Source organism: Uloborus diversus, chromosome 9, assembly GCF_026930045.1.
Source record: "Uloborus diversus isolate 005 chromosome 9, Udiv.v.3.1, whole genome shotgun sequence".
In the NCBI taxonomy this organism is placed as follows: Eukaryota; Metazoa; Arthropoda; class Arachnida; order Araneae; family Uloboridae; genus Uloborus; species Uloborus diversus.
Window position 1 is genome coordinate 101,586,877 of NC_072739.1, and position 19,079 is coordinate 101,605,955.

Here is a 19,079-nt window from a genome sequence, read left to right on the forward strand (position 1 = left end):
ATCGATGACATGTAACAGGTCGTCTGGCAAATAACGCGACAGATGAATAACGTGCCACAAGTTTCGTGCACCATCCTTGCATGCTGAGTTGCACTTAATTAGAAACCAGCATGGTGTATAAACTTTAATAACGAATGAAACAAGCATTTTTAAATTTGCTGTTGGATATTCTGTGCCGATGTACAAACGCAAAATTCGACTGGCTGTCGTGAGCCATCTAGAATGACTCAAGGAACCAGGTACTCTTTCAGAAAGGTGTACGGAGCAGTTGCCACTAATAACGGCTTCAAATATTTCCAGTAGATATTTCTGGTCAGTACTTAGGTCCCCTCGGTCGATAGTTGGCATGTTTTGAATATTGCACTCAACGGCTTTATATTTCACTATCGGTAGTGATTCGCAGCCTATCAACATTTTGCCAATAGGACCGCTGAATCCTCGGGGATTAGTACTTGATCCATCCAAGTATTCTACTAAATGGCGAAGCAGCAATTCGTTGCCATGAAGCTGGCATATTAACCACTGCAATGGTCTGTGAAAGAATGTTTCAAGGCGTAAAATCACGCCACTTTTTCTTCCGGTATTTACTGCAGTACCGTCACATCCGACGGCGCACAACTGAGTAATATCAATTTTGTTTTCGACAATGAAATCCAGTATGCCGTTTGCAATTCCTTCTGCGTTTGATCGATTTGGCGAAATATGTCCTAAGTATTTATTATCTGGCAGCATAACTAGTGTTACATGTTCTTCAATAATTATTTTTCGATGATAACTGCCGGACACAGATTGTTCCAAGAACAATGTACTATCCTTTCGGCCATCAAAGTACAGACCTTGTACATCAGCACATTTTGGCCCTTGGTGATGAGCTTGCAGATTTTTTCTCACTTTTTTACGTTCTCGTTTCACTTTGCTTGGATCGATTATATTTGAAGATGTTTCAGGAGAAATTAAGCCCACGTCTTCTAATATGGATGATGCCAACGCGGCCGCTGATCTATTCGAAACACCGTATCGGTCACACGTTTTAGAAAATTTGTTCAAACTGACTCTTGCTTGCGAAGTGCTTGCTTTATAATTTATAACTATAAATTCAGGATCCTTTTCGTCCGTACCTTCTATTGAATATTCTTTATCAATTTCTGTTTCTTCAGAACCTTCTTCACGGGTATTAACTATGCTTTCCCTCTTCGCTCATGATTCTTCTTTCTTTTTTCGTTCAAAACTCAGTTTTAATTTTCTTGTGGTTTGAATATCAATGTTTCCAATAAACATTTTTCTATCACCACGCTGATCAAAAAGAAAAAATTGTTCTTTGGAAGGAACTTTGCGAGTCTTGTCACAGTTACACGCACTGAAACGGCATTTACAACAAGCGATGTCGAAAAGTTTTTCTCGAGCTTCGGATGAAAATAACTGCATCTTTGCGTTAAACGCATTTGTTTTAACAGATTTTTTGTTCATAGTTTTCTTCAGGTTTTTATATTTGCCGTGAAAATGTCAAATCATTTGAACGATTCGTTTATGTGAAACGATAGGAATAGAGGAATGATGCCATATCTCTTCTAACTTCGTGGCTACGTCTTCTGCTATCTCAGTCACTGTGGGCTCTTTGGAAGAACTAAACTGTTTATTTTCGTGTGCAAGAAATAAATAATACTTAAATACATCTTCATACGTAGGTAACACAGAATCAGACAAATTTTTTGGTGTTCCGAAAATGGAATCTTTTAACATTTTCCTTGTTTTTACTTTCGATCCAGCACAATAATCCTTCGAATGTTTTCCGCTCATTATGGTGTTAGAGATGGCGTTTCAATGCACTGAAAATATAAACATACACTGTGCTGTGCACTCGATGCTGTAGAAATGCGTCTGGAACTTTTCTCGGTTATAGTTCAAGGTTGTATGACGTATTTAAATGGCATTTCACATGATTCTAAGAGCTCGACGGCAGTGTCTCTTCAAATTACGGAGTTTTTACAACAAAACCATGCATTGCTTTCTTTAATGCTAACGTTTAGTGACCAAATTTCTTTTGGAAGGTATTCTATATGTTCTTAATACATATATGTCCTTTAGAATTAAAAAAGGTGAAATTAAAGTTAGAAAAAAGCATGATTTTTACATTGAAACCATGATATTATAGGAAAAAAACAATGTTAAAACTTTGCGATCGCAGCGCCCCCTGAAGATATTAACCGATTTTCGTCAAATTTTGCACATTAGCTAACTATCACATAACACAACTTTTGGCAACTATTACTAGTTGATCGGAAAAACTTTTCATTTTTCGCCCCACCCTATTGCCCATGTCTCACTACCATATAAAATAATTGGTCTAATAAGGGTTTTGTGCTGTTTTATTTTTGTATTAACAGTGATGAGTTTAGGTTTTAATTGGCTCTTTAAACCAAAGAAGCATCTATTCGTCATCGAATTTCCATAAAATTTGTTAGTTATTAAAATAAAACCAAAATAAGTTAATCTAAGCTAGCATACAATCAAACTTACGCCTGATTGTCAAAAATATAAAACTATTTACAAGATGCAAAAGGATTGAAATCTCAAATACGGGAAAAATAATCCGCGACCTATAAGTTAAATGTTGGTATGCTTCCAAAGTTTTATTTATTTATTATTTATCAAAATAAAACATAGAATTAGTTTATAAAAGATAGCATATGAAAAATAATTTCCGATAGTCAAAAACATTAAAACGTTTACAAGATGCAAAAGGATTGAAATCTAAAACAGAGGAAGCTTTTTTCTCGACAAACGTGTTGAGCACATTGTACCTATCGCTCTTTTTCTTTCAATAATAATTTTCGTAAAAAAAAGTTACCTAAAATTGTAAAAAGTCGTCAATTTTTGAAATATAGTCGCTTTCAGACCTTTTTCGACCAAAAAACTCGCCATAGACAACTACGGTCAAAAATAGTCGCAAAAGTCGCCTTTTTAGTCGCCAGTGGCAACCCTACGACTAAAATGAAAACAGAAACTCCTATTTAACGAATAATAAACCCGGAATTAACGAATCATTTCAACAGCCAAAAACATTTTTTTTTGTCAATTTGAGTGAGGAAATATTGGATTGCTTTCCAAATGACCTATCCATATTGTACAAAGCAGAACAAAGCCAATGAATAGCGAATCTGATGCAAAAAGCGATAAGGAAACTCCCATTAAAACTTACTTTTTCAAATGCTTTACATGGCCTGGAAACAAACATATCTCATGCAGCCGGCTGTAAGTGACACAGTATTTCCTTCTCTCCATTAAGTCGAAAGAGAATCATTTCCAGTCAAGTATCGAAGAAATTGTCAAAAAATCTATTACTGAGTACTTTAAAATTTCGAAGTAACTTAGTGTGAAATAATTCGTGGAATGCTGAATAAAAAGTGTATACTACTTTCTTCTTTTGGATATTTACGCGCAATTACTTATTAGGGCTTAAAAATAAAGTGTAAATTATTTTTCATACCCCGATATTACGAATAACCCCGATTTAACGTATAAAAGTTTCGGTCCCGATGAATTCGTTAAATCGGGGTCCGACTGTACTACGAAACATTTTAAACATGTCATATCTGCACTTCCTAGTTTGTACGGAACCAACGCAGAGAAGACAGATTTACAGAAATTCCCGACAAAAATCTCGTCAGCACTGTAGGAACCGCACCAAATCTCCAAAATTAAAAACCTGACACAATAGATTTTCAACCTCATTGTTTGTTCAAAACTCGGCAGAATACAACGAAGGTCACCAGTTTGACGTATACCTCTCAGAAACGAATCGCTCACTTTCGGGGCATCTTCAATAAGACAAATTTCGACATTTACGACGATTCTTTTGTCACCAAGTCAAGAAATCGTACTTCAATGACTTATTATAATACAGTCATTGGAGTCATTGAAGCCACAAATACTGCATAACTAAAACCACATAGAAAATTCTTATTTGTTACTAGGACTGAAACTTCCTCCTGAAAACTGAAAACTCCCCAAGAGAAAACTCTCACTTGCTAGAATTGAAACCCACACACAAGAGAAAATTCACACTTGCTAGGACTTAATCCTACCGCAGGAAAAAATTCTCACTTGCTAGTACTGAAACCCATCACTCCCAAGAGAAAATTCTCACTTGCTAAAACTAAAACCCAACCCCAGGAGAAAATTCTCACTTTTTATAGGACTAAATCCTACCGCAGGAGAAAATTCTCACTCGCTAGAACTAGAATCCACCCCCAGAGAAAATCCTGAGAAAATTCTCACTAGCTAGGACTGAAATCCATTACCCCAAAGAGAAAATTTTCAATTGATAGGACTGAAACCCGTCACCCCAAAGAGAAAATTCTCACTTGCTATAGGACTGAAACCCACCTCCCAGGCGAAATTTTTGTCTTTTGGACTAAATCGTATCGCAGAAGAAAATTCTCACTTGCTAGAACTGAAACTCACTCCCAAGAGAAAATCCTCACTTTCTAGGACTAAATTTTACAGCCGAAGAAAAACTCACTTGCCAGAACTGAAACCCCACCCCCAAGAGAAAATTCTCACTTGCTAGGACTAAATCCTATACAACAGGAGAAAATTCTCACTTGCTAGAACTGAAACTCATCCTTAGGAGAAAATTCCGGCTGAGCCACTCGTATCGTTTCGTAAATATGTCACGTCGTAAAAGCTGTGATATCCATTAATGTTTCGTTTACTTTGGTATATGCTTGTTTCTATTATATACTCATTATAAAGATAAAAGTCACTGTCGGCTTCAGAAACTTGATTCGCAGCGAAGGATAAAAATGGAAAAAAAAAAAAAAAAAAACAATACGTAACAAAGCAGCCAATGCTTCAAAATTTCAGTCACGTAAATAACCAATTAAACCCTTCAGAAATACAGATACAAAGTCAATCATCTGCATTCTTCAACTTCGGTAATAGAGTTCTCTTAACAACGCAACACAAAAAACCCTAGTAAAAGTCATATCAGAGTTATATTGCTTATAACTGATGGTAACTCTCAGATAATTTTGTCTTAAATGGCCGAACGAAGAATACAAAAATAAGGGCATTTCAAAGGGATATTCCAGCCTAACGACGGCAACATGCAAATAAGAAACGTTGTTCGGTTATCAGTCAAGTAAGCAGGAAGTCAATAAAATGCTGAGTGTGTGCCAAGCTCGTTTAAATGAAATTAATTAAGTGTTTTAATTATAATTACTACAATTAATTAATTTGGGTACACTAATAATGAAACATGTTTTTGCAGCAATTAGGAAATTAATGAATATGTTAAGAGACATGTTTACAGATTTTCGGACTGACGAAAAGAGGTTCTTATCTCATTTAAGGGTTGAAATCTCTTCCTGTTTTTCACTCTTTTTTCATTTCTCTGCACAAAGTAAAAGAAACCCTTGTAATACCCCAAATTTTTTTGATTCAGATTTCGGTCCAAGTTTTCAATTAACTCAACCCAGAATGAATATCGACAAACTTTTTCGACACGTCCGTACATGCATATGTACCTACGAACATACACAGCGTGATCTAAAAATGACAGAACTTTTTAGTGATGGAATAAAAAAAAGGAGTGGTATAATATGTTTTAAAGCTAATACATATTTATTCAAAATGTGATCCATTTAACTCAATGAACGTTTTGAACGACCAACTAGTTTATTCGTAGACTTTTGGGTTTTGAGAATGTTCTTCAGCACCTGTATCACGCTGCTTGAATGGCTGGAACAGTATCGCAAAAGCTCCTTAGCTCCTTTTCATTGTTTTCTGTTTCGGGAACAGAAAATATATTTGTGTCCTCGATCAACTTCCATATTCGCCTGATCTATCACCGCATGACTATTTTCTGTTCCCGAAACTGAAAACTGCAATGAAATGAGCTTTTTACGATGATGTTCCAGCCATTCAAGCAGCCTTGACACAGGTGCTGGAATACATTCCGTAAACCAGATTAAAAAAGTCTATAAGGATAAATATCGGTTGACCGTTCAAAACATTGTATTGAGTTAAATGGATTTTTTTTTTTTTGAATAAATACTAGCTTTAAAAACTACCACGTTTATTTTATTATATCACTAAAAGTATCGTTTATTTTTAGAACTGCAGAAATATTTATTTTGAGCATCATCTGAGTTACCATTCGACGGTGACACGATTGGGAGGCTAAAAATAATGACTCTTACAGGAAATCCATGTGATCAGGGAGGAAAAGGGAGGGGGTGGGAGACAGAAAACTTCAGAATTAGAAGGTGTGAAGATTAAAGAAAATATCAATGGCACAACTCACAAAAAGCGAAGTATGGGAGGGGGTGAGGATGGAAAATTACTTGTAGCCTTCTACCGAAAGAAGTGTAAGCGGCAATCACAGTCCGGACTGTGGGTATTCATGACCACTGAATAGGGAGGGAGTATAGGGTAATCAAAAGGATTTTGGAAAACTGCGAGGCGTACAAACGATCAAGTGCACCAGACAACCAATATGATTTGGTTTACACTAGGCACACTGTATCTTTAATATAGCAGGCACGAGACACTTTTTTGATGACTGATCAGTGTTTATAGTCCATCTCACGATTGTTGGCATTTGCTTACGAATGAATCCACAGTGAAGCGCCGTTTATACATTTCTCTTTTATACGTTTCTTTAACTGGTCCTGACCGAGCTCATTGCATATTAAACTATATCCATTATCCGTTTTTTTTTTATTTATACGTTCTTTTCATACAGTCCGTTCAAAAACGTATAAACGGTGCTTCACTATACTTCGAAACAGATTGAAAGTAAGAAAACCCCTGAGTTGCTAAAATCAAGCACTGAAGAACAAAGTTTTCTATACGTGAAGTATCGTTATTTATTTACAATTTTACAAACAACGTGTACATAAAATAATTGATTTTGTTGTTCGCTGAGCAATGGTGAGATGGACTAGACCTCAGATTTCTGTCTTACTCCAACGGTAACAAGACCTTCTTAACCTGCACCAACAGCTAAAACAACTAGATTCTCAAGATCATGTTCTCAAAAGTTTGGTGTCTTCCAAACAAGATCTTTATTTTCGGCTATTGCTCGTTTTGAGCATTATTAGAGTGCACATAATGTTATGGACTTAAACTAGCTCTGCTGGTACATTGGAGTTTTGCAACAACAATAACAAATAGTCAAGTTAATCTGTAAGGGCTGGTGGGATATATTTGTCCCCGAAGCTCGAAATTTCTTTTCTAAATTATCGAAGATAAATAGTTTATAAATTACATTTTTGCGTATAATTGATACATCAGTATCTTAATACTGTTAACAAAAAAAAAAAAAAAAAAATCATTGTTTTAAAAATGTGCTGTAACATTTTTTTTTAAATCATCGCAAATGTCCATACTCCATACTGCAAAGCTTACGATTCTTCAGAGATTAATAAGCATCCACGTTTACATCAGCCTTTTTTCATTTGACAGTTTAGCACGGACGATTCTAATTGACGATTTTTGGCTTTTAATCAGAGTGGAAGACTGCCGTGGGCAGGTAAAGAAGGCAGTAACTGGATTTTTTTTTTTTTTTTTGCATTTTTGTCATCTGTTTTACATTAGCTTTATTGCACAAGCCTGCTTATTTGGTTTCCGCTGAAAAAAAAAAAGTTTAATTCCAACATTTTTTTTCTGTTAGTATTGAATCCAAAACGCATTTCTTCAATATCTCGAAAACCTTGTTCCGCAGATACTGTCGTTTACCTGTCCACGGCAGAATATTATTCGAAGCCGTGGTAAGTACAATCCGCGCACTTATTTCGTTAAAATTTCTTTTCCCCCCTTTGCATTTCTTTCCCTCCTTTTTTACTTTTTTTTTTACAAAAATGGAAATATTGTATTCGCAAAAAAATTTTCACTAAAAAATCGGCTTTAATTTCCATTTTTCTCATCCCCAAATGAATGTCGAGTTTTTTTTTCGACCTGACCACATGTGGATATATGCCTAGGAACGGCATATTCAAAATTTCAGAATTCAAATTGATTTTCGTTTTTATTTATTTAAATTTGGTTTCAATTTGGCCACTGTTGGGGATATTTAGAGAGTAAACAATTGAATCACATTAAAATTGCCAATAATGGGGAAATGACATTAAATTGGAGTAAAAGGAAGTCATGTGATGCACACATCAGCTCGTTTTTTTTTGTTTTTTTTTTTAAAACATCCTGTACACCGAGACAAGTTCTAACTTCAAGAACATACCGCAGGTCACTAACAAGCGAGTTTACACAAGCAACAAAAACCACTAGGCGACTGATTCAAGCTTATCTCTACTCCCTTGCTACTGAAATTAGCCACTATTGCTAAGAAAATAAATGAAAAATGAAAATAATTAGACACAACATTGTTAAAATACCATAATTAAAAATAGCAGCACTAGTTTTTCATTAACACCTTTTTTTTTCACATTATTGACATTTTTATTACTTTTTAAGTAACTTTACTACATTTAAAATGGTTGCAATAAAAATATTTAAATTTAATTCTATTCATTTCTATTTTTGTGCTGGGAGTAGAAAAAAAACACAGACATAATTTACGAATGCTGTAGAGTGAAAAATGATATCCGATTATATCGAAATAACTGAAATGCCACAAAAAACACACCTTCTATAATTGCAAACCTCTTCGGAGGTTAAAAAAAAGACAGAAAAAACTGTTCAATTGAAAAATTCATTTAACTACAACCGCACCTATGTTATTAAGTTATTTGTACTGGTTGTTACAATTCGGGGGAGAAAAAGAGGTTATTCGAATGGAAAAGAAAAAAATGGCTACATTCGTGATAAAACGATCTGTAATTTGGAGTTTAATTCTCTTGTTTTACGGGATTGTGGGTTTCCACTGACCACCTGCCGCAGAACGAAGTAGTATTTCAAAACTTTGAGAAAGCAGCTGTTCCTTTTTGGGAGCAACTTTTATTCGAATTCCAATCTAACGACACGAAAAAGAGAAAGAAGGAAAAGCGCAGAATAGATTAGACAATGCAATTTTTTGCCGATCAATCTTGTTCTGATATTGCGAACAGAAGAAAAGAAGTAACTTTTCTTCAACATCTGAAACACTTTTTATCTTTTTCTCCAGTGATACAAAACATGGTTTTGTTAAAACTTGATGTTTAAACATGTTTATGCGGTTTTCTTAATAATTAAGTTGCTTTTCTTGTAAAGTTATAGCTGGCATTTCATTATTAAGATGGTTTGCTACACTATGTAGCAGCGTTTCTTAATTTTTTCGATGAGTGGAGCCCTTTTAAATGACAATTTTTTCGTGGAACCCCAGTTTTTTCATAAGTGTAGTTTGAAACAACATTTTTGAAATGTTTTATTTGCAGTCAAAGTAAAAATTAAATAAAGTTCGTTAGTTTGAAACGTAGTTTAAAAAAAAAAAAGTCGAAAAACAATTTTGAAAACAATTTTTTTGAAACAAACACAGTTTCAAAGTTTAAAATTTAAGTTTCCAAAAATCGTTATTTTTATAGTTTTTTTTTTTTTTTTTAAAGGTGACTAAAAAGAAGGTTAGGAAAATAAAAGAGTGAGAATTTTGTGGAACCCTTCATTGATATCCACGGAACCCTTGGGTTCGGCGGAACACGATTTACGAAACTTTATATACTGCCGTGTGCAGGTAACTGCAAATTTTTCATTCTTTCTCTTTTGCGTTTTTGTCATCCATTGTACGTTATTTTTATTGTACAAGCTCGCTTATCTGGTTTCCGCTGAAAAAACAAAGGCGCGAAAAAAAAAAAGTCTAATGCCAACATTTTCCTATTGTTAGTATTGAAACCACCACAAATTTCTTCACATCTCTCCAAAACTCATTTCTGCAGATACTGCCATTTACCTGCACTCGGCAGTATAGTAACAACACATTGAAAGAAAATTAAGAACAACTGCGGAACATAGATGCACGGATTGCACATAATGTTCTTTATAATAAAGGTTCTATTTTGTGAATGCGCTGTTATCCTTTTGATCTGCTTACGTCTGCGGTGTGAAACAATCATATTCTTCATGCATTAAAAATTCCTCTGGCTTTGCTTTTTAACTCTAACGCGTGTGCGGATTTCGCATTCCAGAATTCCTTTTAGCATGTTTGGATGTTAGGATTAATCTTGGCATTTCTATTTTCTGAATGAACAGCTTTTTTTTTTTCTTTTCCCCTGCTTATGTCTGCAGTAGTGTGGACCAATCATATTCTTCATGTGTCAAAAATTCCCGACTTTTTAACTCTAACCGATGCGGATTTCGCATTGCGGAATTCCTTTTTAGCACATTTGGATGTTAGGGTTATCCTGGATTCTGACGAATTCCAACTTCTAGGTAATTGTAACGATCATGCATTAAGATTTTTTCACCATAAATTTCTAGTCTCTGGGGTTAAAAGGGAACATGATTTCATTCGCTAACAGTCGTAAAGTCATTTTTTCATATGCCCAGTTACTCTCAGAGAGTGTAATCTTGGAATCAATGCACGACATTTCATCTTTCAATTTATCTCGAAGAAAGGAATAGATCTGAAGTCTAAGCATTGAAATTCTGTTTCCTTTTCCCCTGACCCTAAACATCGGAATATTAAAGTCGTAATAAACGATAGTACATCAAATAACTGGACACACATGCAGTGTCAATTAATTTCATCAAAGTCGATTTTATAAATATAAAGTATAACGTCCACTTATTATAGAAATTGAGGGTTATTATTTCGTCTTAATAAAAGCTAGCGATGGATTTCGCAATATCGTCTGTTCTAAAAAATGAATTACTGTACTTAGCTTGATTCGAAAAATTACTGAAAAGACAATTTAAAAAAAAATATTTTGTGCTTTCAAAACTATTGTTAGGTTTCCCTTTCATCATGGAAGTTTTTTTTTTTTATTTTTTTTTGTGCTGGTATATGTGAGATTTAATTTTGATTCCTATGTGCAGTATTGAAATTATATAATGTGTTTCAAACAGTGTATTTCCTAAAAAACATGGCAGCAGAATGTTTTTCAGCAGTCTGCGATGAAAGATTAAAAATCCAAAAATAGTTTGCAGGATAATCGGACATTGGTAAAATCTAAACCGCCTCCTAAAAATATTTAGAAATAAGTCGCTAAACTTCAAAAATACAATTACACGTTACCTGTGGATTATATTCCAGAAAATTCAGTACAGATCTTCGTTCTCTGAAATTCCATAAAAAATTTCTTCAAAAATTATAGGTTTTTCTCTTCTCAAGTGCATATATACTTGCATATTATATACTAGAAATACGGTGCAAATCTTCCATAGCTGAAATGCACGACTTTTGTTTCTTGAAAACTTATAGGCTTTTTTCACCTCCAACTATGAAATAGTCTGCACACTTTCTGGAACAATCTGCAACGCACGTCGCTGTTTCTTGCTCTTTCTGCTACCATACTTAAAGTTTTAGGGGGTATAAAAAGCTAAAATTGATTTCACGATCGAAGAAATTTATGTAGCTTTCAGAAATTTTAAAATACCTGCGACTAGTGTGCTTTGACTAAAAAGCATTAAACATGGTGAAAAAAACTAAATTCTTTTCGATTTTCTTACGTTTTCTGGTAAATTTCAACAAGAATATTTAATTCTCTTTGAGCGGCAGCGAATATCAATGCTTTTATTTATTGTGCAAGATAAGCGTTCTGCATTGTAAGTTCGGATTATTTTTTTGATGAATTGAGCAATAACCAAAACAAGGACTTAATTGTAGTTGTGTAAAAATAATAAATAATTTTAACGTACAAGTTTAGATACATTTAATAAAAATTGTCGCATGAAAATTTGTTTCAAGTGGAATGTAGTTGATTTCCTTTCATATATTTCGGCAAAACGTTTTTTTTTTACCCTGTAAAAAGAAAATATTACTGTCTTTTATTTATTTTGAGCCATTACCGCAAAATCTTGATAAAAGCATTTTTAGCTGCAGCTTTAAAAGTCTCTCGGAAGTAAAGCGAACCCGAAAATGCGTTTTCTTCTCCAAAAACTACTACCTTTCAAAATTCCTTTTTACCTCTACCAATTTTACTGTTGCCATTATTTCCTCTTTAATGCGAGCTCTGCGCATACTCCATTTAACAGCCTCCGATAAAGAAAAACAAATTTCAGCCTCGTTCGCTCCCCAAAAGAGGGCGCTGGCACACGACGCGCTTTGATATATACGCACGTTTGCATCTCCGGCTTTAAATATGCAAGTAAAGCGACGAGTGCGGGCAAGGCGACCTCTCATCATTTAATGGCGGAGCAAGAATTCGAATGCATATCATCAAAACGGCTCAGTTTAGAAATTATGCAGACTTTTTGCGAGACTTGACAATGGACGGAGTGGATTATGGAGAATCTGCATCCACGTGTTAAGTACTGTTGCTCCCATTTTTAATGCATCGTTATTTGCAAGCTGTGTGAATGGATTGTTAATTATTTTTGCTTACCGTGGAGATGAAGAGACGATGGAGTTGTCTTTGATGCTTTTGAAAATAGACTCTAATTCGGACAGTTGTTCTTGCCTCTTCCGAGTCACTTCCTTCAAAGTCTATGGAGATAATATAATAAAAAAAAGTGTGGTAAGCATAACAGATTTTTCTCTCAAAAAAATATAAATAAATAAATAAATTCATAAATAAAAAAAAGAGGAATGAATAATATTTTAAAACAATTAAACTTGATTGTTGTTAGAGCGAAACAATTTCAAATATCATAACGCATCTTACGTTTTAATTAAAAGATTAAATTTCTAATATACAGCCTCCTTTGTGAATTATATAATATATATATATATATATATATATATATATATATATATATATATATATATATATATATATATATATATATATATATATATATATATATATACGATAAAAATAATGTATGTTAAAATAATGTATAATAAAAATAATGTAGTCACCTGCGGAACAATTGAATTCTGCGGATGAATTTAAGAATTTTGCTCATAATCTAATTTTTATTTTTAAAGAGAAATCTGAAATTCGTATTTAAAAATACTTGAACATTTTAACAAGGTTTATTTAATTAAATCCACTGAATGAAATTTAGAGTTCATATAGCGTTAAAAATCTTAAGACGTTGACGTGGTGAACCTGACATTTTTTTATAATCAGGTTGTAATCATGCTAATATTTTGACACCTGTGTTTTTAATTGCAATATCTTTTTAAATATTTATTAATTGTACAAAAAGCAACACAGAGAAAAGTTTTTGCTTTTCTAACATTTCATTAGTGCTTTGCTATTTTTTTTTTAAATTTAAATTGTAAGAGACAGAAAAAAATGATGCATGCATAATTGCAAAGCTATAGAAACATGGAGTAGTCTAAGCAAATTTGCACTGAATAACATTTGATTTTTAAACAGCAAGTCTTCAAAAATAGATCAAAGTTACTAAAGAAGTAACCAATATTGTCTTGAGAAACAGACTTATCGAATTTAAATATGAACTTTATTAATTGTGCCTTAACAACAAGCGTAGCCAGAATTAGAGTTTCTTTTATTTAATTTAATTTTATTTTTTATTATGTCAAAGCAGTGCTTGCATGTCAAAGAACTACTGTATTAAGATTAGCAGTAATATTAAGACCAAGGCCTCTGGAGGGTGTTTTTCCCCCAGCTGCGCCACTGTGTCTTAATAATCATTTGAATTTTTCTGGACGTACGTGTAAAAATAAATATCTGCACAGTTTCTACGAAAATGACAAAAAGGTTAAACTTATTTTTAAAAAACAAACGATTGGAATAGTACGAAATATGTACAGTCGAACCTCGTTAAAACGAATTCAAAGGAATCTTTATACGAAATATCCTGTGCGAAGAAGTTGTAACTTCTTCGTCTTAATCGTAAGCTCGCCTTATATTAAAGAGCGTTATGTGTAAATACAACAGGACGGGGATCGCAAATTTAGTTCGTCATAGGAATAATTCATTTAAAGCGTGTTAGAACTAACGAGATTCAACTGTAAGCATTGTAATCAAGAAAAGACTTGCCGCACACGTGAGTATTTTATGGAAAAAGTAGCGAAGTAAAAATTAGTTTGAAGTGTTTTAAACTTATTTTACGTAGCTCACAATATTTTCACAATAAAAGTGTGCTGTTTTTTCTTTTTTTTTAATCAAAAAAAAGATCACTAAAATTTTTCTAAACCAACCAGAAATATGCAATCAATCAATATCAAATACACTTCAAATTATCACATAAAATTTATTTTTTTAGGAAAAGACAAGCGCAAGAAAAAAAATTTAAACAATATAATGTACTCATAAAATAAGAATGCTATAAAAACAATTTGTGAGATAGGGTCTATTTAAAGCACTTATAACATACACAAGTATGTATTGATATTTCTGTAACAATTACAATCTCCTTTTTTTTAACGAATTGAATGCCATGTCTGACAAATAATTATAAGAAATATTACTCTCACAGTATGTTCACATTGTTAGCTTTAAAACATTCCTATCAATAAAAGACAGTCCACTGCAAATAAAGTAGAGCTACTCAATGTGTGATAGCAAATCGAAAAGCATATAGAATGCCCGTTTTTAAGAGCATTTTTTCTCGTTTTTCTATGGGTGAGGGTCTTCATTCTTTGCTCCGGATTTACAGTATTTGGGGAAGCGCTACACCTTTGCTCTTAGGGAGGGGGGGGGGGGGTCCTTGCATAATTGCACCTAAAACTATTCTTTTAAAATATTCACTTTTTTTCCTGAATGTTGTACAATCAATGGAAGAAAGTACAAAAATAAAAAGGTGTAAATATAAAGTGAACCTTGACAGAATTCAAATTGCATAACTACAAAAGATTTAAGATGAATTGTATGAGAAAGATGATATTAGACCATTTAACCCAAAGATGAAAAATGAACAATAACTTCTCGATAATGATTTCATTTTAGTCTTACTTAAAGTCTGATTCTTGAGAAAGCATTTAATGTTAATATCGTGGGATAAATGTGATTAATATTTCATTTGATACATTATAATTAAATGCACAAACAAAGTCTTTGGTATTTCTAAAATTATACATCGCAACAGTCATATCTAAGCAATAATATCACAAAATACTGTTTCATTCTGCTCTAAATAAAACATTCTGATGTGAGAAATCCATCATAATACTAAAATTAAAGAATTAAGCTCAGAAACACTTCTGATTTTACGAATACAAAATTATTAACCATTCAAGTGCTAATATTGAACGTGCGCTCTATGATGGCTATAATCAGAAACCGACAATGATTGTAAAATCTTTGGAAATTATTTCTCAGAGTTTATAGGAAAATTCAATGCAACATAATAGTTGTACAGTAAAACCTGTAAAGTTGACCACCTTTGTAAGTTGACCACCTGCCTAAGTTGACCGCTTTTGTCAGGAACGGAATTAGTCCTTTCTTATGTAATGAAGGAAAACCTCTGTAACTTGACCACCTCTCTATCTTGACCACCTGTCTATCTTGACCACTAATATACACCAGCTTTGGTTTGGGGTATTGTAAAAAACCCTTTGTAAGTTGACCACTAGGCAAAAGCATTAGATTGTACTAAAAGTTTCATCAGTTATGCCTCAAATAAGTAACCAGACATTTTAGAAAAACCTATGAATATTTATGTTTCTATCGAAAAACATTCGGCTAATATTAAGTCACAGAAAATGAGCCAAACTTCAATAAGGAGTTACTTTGTTGAAAAATTGATAATACCATGGTTACAAATGTACAAGAAAAAATCAAATGAAGAATTTGAGTCACTTTTGACTTGTTATGAATTTTTAGGAATTGTTAATATCGAGTAAGTAGTTTTATATAAGCAATAAGGCTTTTTTTTTTTTTTTGATCAATTCACAGAAATTTTAAATTTGTATGATACTTTATGCGTCGTTCTGGTAAATAATCTCTAAAAATATTTAAACAACATTTTTTCTTACATGAAATACACCGACAGCTCAGTCATTTCCAGCCGAGGACTGCAGTTTCGTGCTTATTAGCACTCATCAACCAGGCATAGGAAAGTGACTGAGCTGGAGATGGAAAACCTCTTATGGAAGCCAAGAGGGCCAAACAAACTGGTAGCTAATGTAGAATTAGCACAGACCAGCCGAGTGACCGAAGCAATGTTTTCGGTTCAACTCGAAAATTGATGGCAAGGCATGGTATATTCAGTAAATTACCGTCCATTGGCCAGGGCTAAAGCAGAAATACATGAATTTGGTGTATTTCATGTATTTCTGCTTTAGCCCTGGCTAATGGGAGGTAATTTACTGAATATAACATTTTTTCTTATTGTTTTAAAGTAATGTCAAAACAATGAAAGTGAGTTTAAAGAATTCCAATTAGTTAAAAAATAAATGCATGAGACAAGAAATGACAAAAAAAAAATAATAATAATAATAATAAAAGTTTTCATTACTACCCTCTATAAGTTGACCACCTGTCTAAGTTGACCAGCAAAGTGCTGCACCGCAAGTGGTCAACTTACACAGGTTTTACTGTATCGGATATTACTGTATATATAAAATAAAAAAGGTACACATGAGGAAATATATGAAGATCAAGTATTTAATGTCCATTCTGTGGTTGAGATGCTAGTGTCAAAATTAATGCACCTATCACACATGAATAATCGGTTATTTTTACAACTAATTAATTATCAAACCATTCATCATGCCGATTTCATCTTTAATGATCTATAAAATGGGGAGATTGACAAAATTGTAAAACCTTATGAACTTATTTCTTAGAGTGTATAGGGAAATTCAAGGCAACGTATGTTGTTGTACAGAATATTTCAGTATACATAAAATTAAAAAGGTACACCACGGGAAATGTATGGAATATAAAGTAATTTAATATCCATTCTGTGGTTGAGATGCTGGTGTCTAATTTAATGCATTTATCTCACATGAAAAATCGGTTATTTTTGTAACTAATTGATTATCAAACCATTCATCATGCCGATTTGATCTTTTGTAATCTATAATAGGAGAGATTTAAATTTTCCAAAATGCTTTAATCGTATCAATCTTCAATAAGATGATGGATTATTCTGCAATAATTGCAGGATTACGATTAGTATCGTTGATTTTTGTGTAGCAAGAAAGCATCCGTGAGCGCAATCGAACTTTATTTTTTCTTCTGATTGTTCATGTTAAACTCACAAGAGTTCAACCTAATTGAACTGATACTTTTCCTTTTAAAGGTTATGACATTTTAACATATTATTATTACAATTTAGAATATCGTTCAATAATGAAAAAAAAAAGGCTACGTAATGAATGAGCAATTATATCTGCTAACGAAATACAATAAAATTCATTAATAACCGTACACACAGTGGTGTGGTTCGGGAGGTAGGCAGGGGGGGGGGGAGGCGCCAGCCTGAGAAAAATTTGGTTTTTTATTGTAAAAACAATGCATATACCTGTATGAATTGGTCTCAACCTCCTTTTCTTTTGATGTTTCCCTCTAAGCCTCTTGGTGAGTTTCCCCATATATATATACTATATATATATATATATATATATTATTATAGAGCAGAATCTCCTTTTTCAGTTAGGAGCTGGCCATAAATGATTGTTACTTTTTTTCAACAACACTTCATTCTTCGCCTTCCCCCTTTGTCGCATCCATTTTTTTTATAATCATTCTTATAAAAAAAAAGCGTGATGTCACACTTCTTGTTTTCCCCCCCTCCCCGTGACAAAATTGAGACAGTTTGTGATAAAAAAAGTCACAACTCCACTCCCCCTCCCTCAAAGCGACACATCATTTGTAAACAGTCCTTAAACTCAACCTACTGCATATTCAGATTTGAATAATATAAGCTGCATTTTGATAAGATTCAAGGATTAGTTTTAATTGATCCTCTGGGTTTGTTAACTCTTTTGAATTCATATTTATTGCTTTTAAAGATCTTGATCATGGGAGGGTTTGGCAAGTAAACATTTTTTCAGCAAAACAAATAAGTGTACACCCTAAATATGCGGCTGTCAAATTGAAATGTCGTATGAGACCTATCACGAACTTTTAATAAATAGGGCTGATTCAATGACAATTTTGTTCTGGTACGGAAAAGATTAAGATAATTTTAAATTAGAATTTTCATTACAAAATGGATAAATTCTTGGATTAGAGTGTAGATAAGACTAATAAAGTATTTTTAAGTAACTTCTTTATTGCACGCATATTAAACTTTTTTTTTTTAAATTTGTATCAATGAAACATCGGTGCAGCATGAAAGCTTTTTATTTTTTACAAAATGTTTTAAAGTTTTCATGCTGAGACAGGAAAAACACTGGTCAAGGATTAAATAAATTCAGCCATTTTATAGTACGCATTTTTGATTTAGTTTTAAATGATATTTCAATTAACACAATTTTTATTACAAAAAAATAATCAAAATAAAGAACGACACGGTTTAAATGAGTTGAAAATGTGCAAACATGAAACCATACTATTTTTATTTATTCAATACAGAGCTAACTAATTTTCAAAAATCACAATTTGATCTTTGATTTTGAGGATTTATCTAAAATTGTTCTGAGTATTTAACATGCCCATATTTTTTGGAGGCTTTTCGAAATAGTCGCTTTCTTGGTACTGTCGAAATGGTTTTCAATGAACATCACAAAGAGTTGATCAACGAAATTTGAGATGCGAAATACATAATTAGAGCTCTGATCTAATTATACAAATGCAATGGAAATTTTGAAAATAAATTCATATGACTCTTTTTTTCAGTCACTTTTATTTATTTATTTATTCATAAAAGAAAAATAACAGTGAACCATTTTTTTCCAAATATAGAACAAAAAAATCGGGTGATCTTTAGGTTTTTCTAGGGTTGCTTCATTTTTAAAAATTAAAATTTGTCACCAAAAATCTGAAAAATGCAAGAATGTAACTATAACGGTCATTCGAGTTTTTATTCAGATGTGAAAACCTTTATTTAATAAAGGTTTCCGCATTTGCGTGAATAAATAAAAAAAGTGCTTTTTAGTTACTTTTTAACTTTTAGTGTATATT

General features: G+C 32.9%; 1 protein-coding gene and 1 long non-coding RNA gene across 3 annotated transcripts in view; one reads left to right on the forward strand and one right to left on the reverse strand.

Annotated features, from left to right (window-relative positions):
- LOC129230064 (UPF0489 protein C5orf22 homolog) overlaps nt 1–19,079 on the reverse strand; it is a 739,515-nt gene that overhangs the window by 198,408 nt on the left and 522,028 nt on the right. For both annotated transcript variants that reach the window (XM_054864453.1, XM_054864454.1), the window contains exon 4: nt 12,477–12,577. In XM_054864453.1, the coding sequence (XP_054720428.1) occupies nt 12,477–12,577 (101 nt within the window). The remainder of the gene's footprint in view (nt 1–12,476; nt 12,578–19,079) is intronic.
- The window catches only part of LOC129230065 (uncharacterized), a 57,776-nt gene continuing 50,947 nt past the window's right edge, over nt 12,251–19,079 (forward strand). The window contains exon 1 of the long non-coding RNA XR_008581147.1: nt 12,251–12,608. This is a non-coding gene — a long non-coding RNA (uncharacterized LOC129230065). The remainder of the gene's footprint in view (nt 12,609–19,079) is intronic.